At 55.7% G+C, this 1,867-nt stretch overlaps 1 protein-coding gene across 1 annotated transcript in view; it reads left to right on the top strand.

Annotated features, from left to right (window-relative positions):
* The first annotated feature begins 1,316 nt into the window (after positions 1–1,316).
* Positions 1,317–1,867, top strand: part of CLN6 (ceroid-lipofuscinosis, neuronal 6, late infantile, variant) — an 8,316-nt gene continuing 7,765 nt past the window's right edge. The window contains exon 1 of the mRNA XM_009892082.1: positions 1,317–1,450. Within this exon, the coding sequence (XP_009890384.1) occupies positions 1,317–1,450 (134 nt within the window). The remainder of the gene's footprint in view (positions 1,451–1,867) is intronic.

The following is a 1,867-nucleotide window of genomic DNA, read 5'->3' as shown; positions in this document are numbered from 1 at the left end:
TGCCAGTGCTCCACCACCCTCACAATAAAGAAGTTGTTCCTTGTGTTCAGACAGAATTTCCCATGTTCCAGTTTGTGCCCGTTGCCCATGTCCTGTCACTGGGCACCACCGAAAAGAGTCTGGCCCCATCCTCTTGCCGCCCACCCTTTAGATATTGATAAGCATTGATGAGCTCCCCTCTCAGCCTTCTCTTCTCCAGACTGAACAGCCCCAGGGCTCTCAGCCTTTCCTCAGCAGAGAGATGCTCCAGTCCCCTGACCATCTCCGTAGCCCTTTGCTGGACCCTCTCCAGCAGTTCCCTGTCCTTCTTGACCCGGGGAGCCCCGAACTGGACACAGTGCTCCAGATGTGGCCTCCCCATGGCAGAGCAGAGCGGGAAGATGACCTCCCTCCACCTGCTGGCCATGTTCTTTTTAATGTACCCCAGGAGACCATTGACCTTCAGTCTGTTGGGTTTTTTTTAAAGAAGGGACCAGCAGCTTTCATCACCTTGGCCATGACTCCACGCCAACAAGCCCGTTGTGCCCAGTCCCAGCACGTGCAGGAGCTTTGTCCCTGGTTTCAGGGATGCCACTACCAGCCTCGCTGCACGTGTATCAGCTTAACCGAGAGCTAAATGCAGCCCACCTGCTTGGCCGCCTCTCCATTTCCCTGTACAGATCATCTCCACCAGACCCTCAGGAGGTGCCCCACGCTGCCACCAGTTACATGAGACCCATAAAGGCCACGGTAAGAAACACGATACACAACCTGCGTTGCTGTCTTGTTGCGTGCCATTGTTTTTGAGGGGTTATGGTATCGGCCCTATTAATAGTTAATTTAAAATCATGCAACGGGAGCCGCAGCTCTTTGTGGCAGGTTTCGTGCAGGCCGGGCCGTGCATTATGCATGGAAGCAGGGTGACCCTTGCAGGTCAGCACGAATGGCACGGAGAGGGTCCGTGGGGAAGCGCCGGTGATGCCACCGTCCCTCCCGGCAGCACCACGGAGCAGAGAGACCGAGGTCTCTGTCCTGCAGCTTCTCGGAGCCTCGTCAGCTTTGGTGTGTCCACCTCACTGGGGTCTGGTCCTCCCTGGGAGCAGGCTCAGAAGCCAAAGGGTTTCAGTGCATCAAAACACGTTACATACCCGTTCCCCCTGACCAGCAGCACACCTTCAGCTGTACCTCCACTTGAGGAGCTCCACTTGTTTCCAGTGCAGATGCATCTCACGATTCAGACCCTAAACTACACGTCTCAGGGAGCGCAAATTAAGTCCTGGGGGGTGCAAATCCTTCCCTGCCTCCTACTTTTACTGCTCGTGAATCCTCCTGACCTCATGGCATTTATCTGGGCGGACACGGGACGAGAGGGAACGGAGCAAGACATCCGTGTCTCCCAACTCCTCAGGAGCAATAACATCCGTTCGCTTTATGCCGTGCGGGTGCAGAACACACAGAAGTTCGTTCCAGGGTAATGGCGACGAGACCTGCCACACGTAGCGATTTGCTCGTGGCGGTACGCCAAACCCGGGGCAGAGCCACGCTGAGCTCCGCCGCCTTATTTCCATCAAAGCCTCTGCTTAAAACCCCACCGTGATTGCATGGCACAGGCTGTACTGTCCCTTTCGTTCTCCACCAGCCTTTTCCCCACCTCGGAACCCCATTTTCTTGCCCAGGCGAGGACTCGCGTCCAGATATGCGGCTGTACATCCCGGGCCAAGCGCTTTTCATCTAACGAGCAATTAAGGAGTTAAATTACCATCCTTCTGCCTTTATCCTCTGCTTTAGAAACAGCAGAGCTTATCAGCTGCTGCTTTGGAGCGGGGGAAAGGCAAATAAAATCACCCGCCTCCGTGCAGCAGGGGCAGAGCACGGGCAGGGGGAGGTC

This window comes from Charadrius vociferus, unplaced genomic scaffold (genome assembly GCF_000708025.1).
Source record: "Charadrius vociferus isolate BGI_N301 unplaced genomic scaffold, ASM70802v2 scaffold249, whole genome shotgun sequence".
Taxonomy (NCBI): Eukaryota; Metazoa; Chordata; class Aves; order Charadriiformes; family Charadriidae; genus Charadrius; species Charadrius vociferus.
This window is presented reverse-complemented; position numbering and strand designations above follow the sequence as displayed.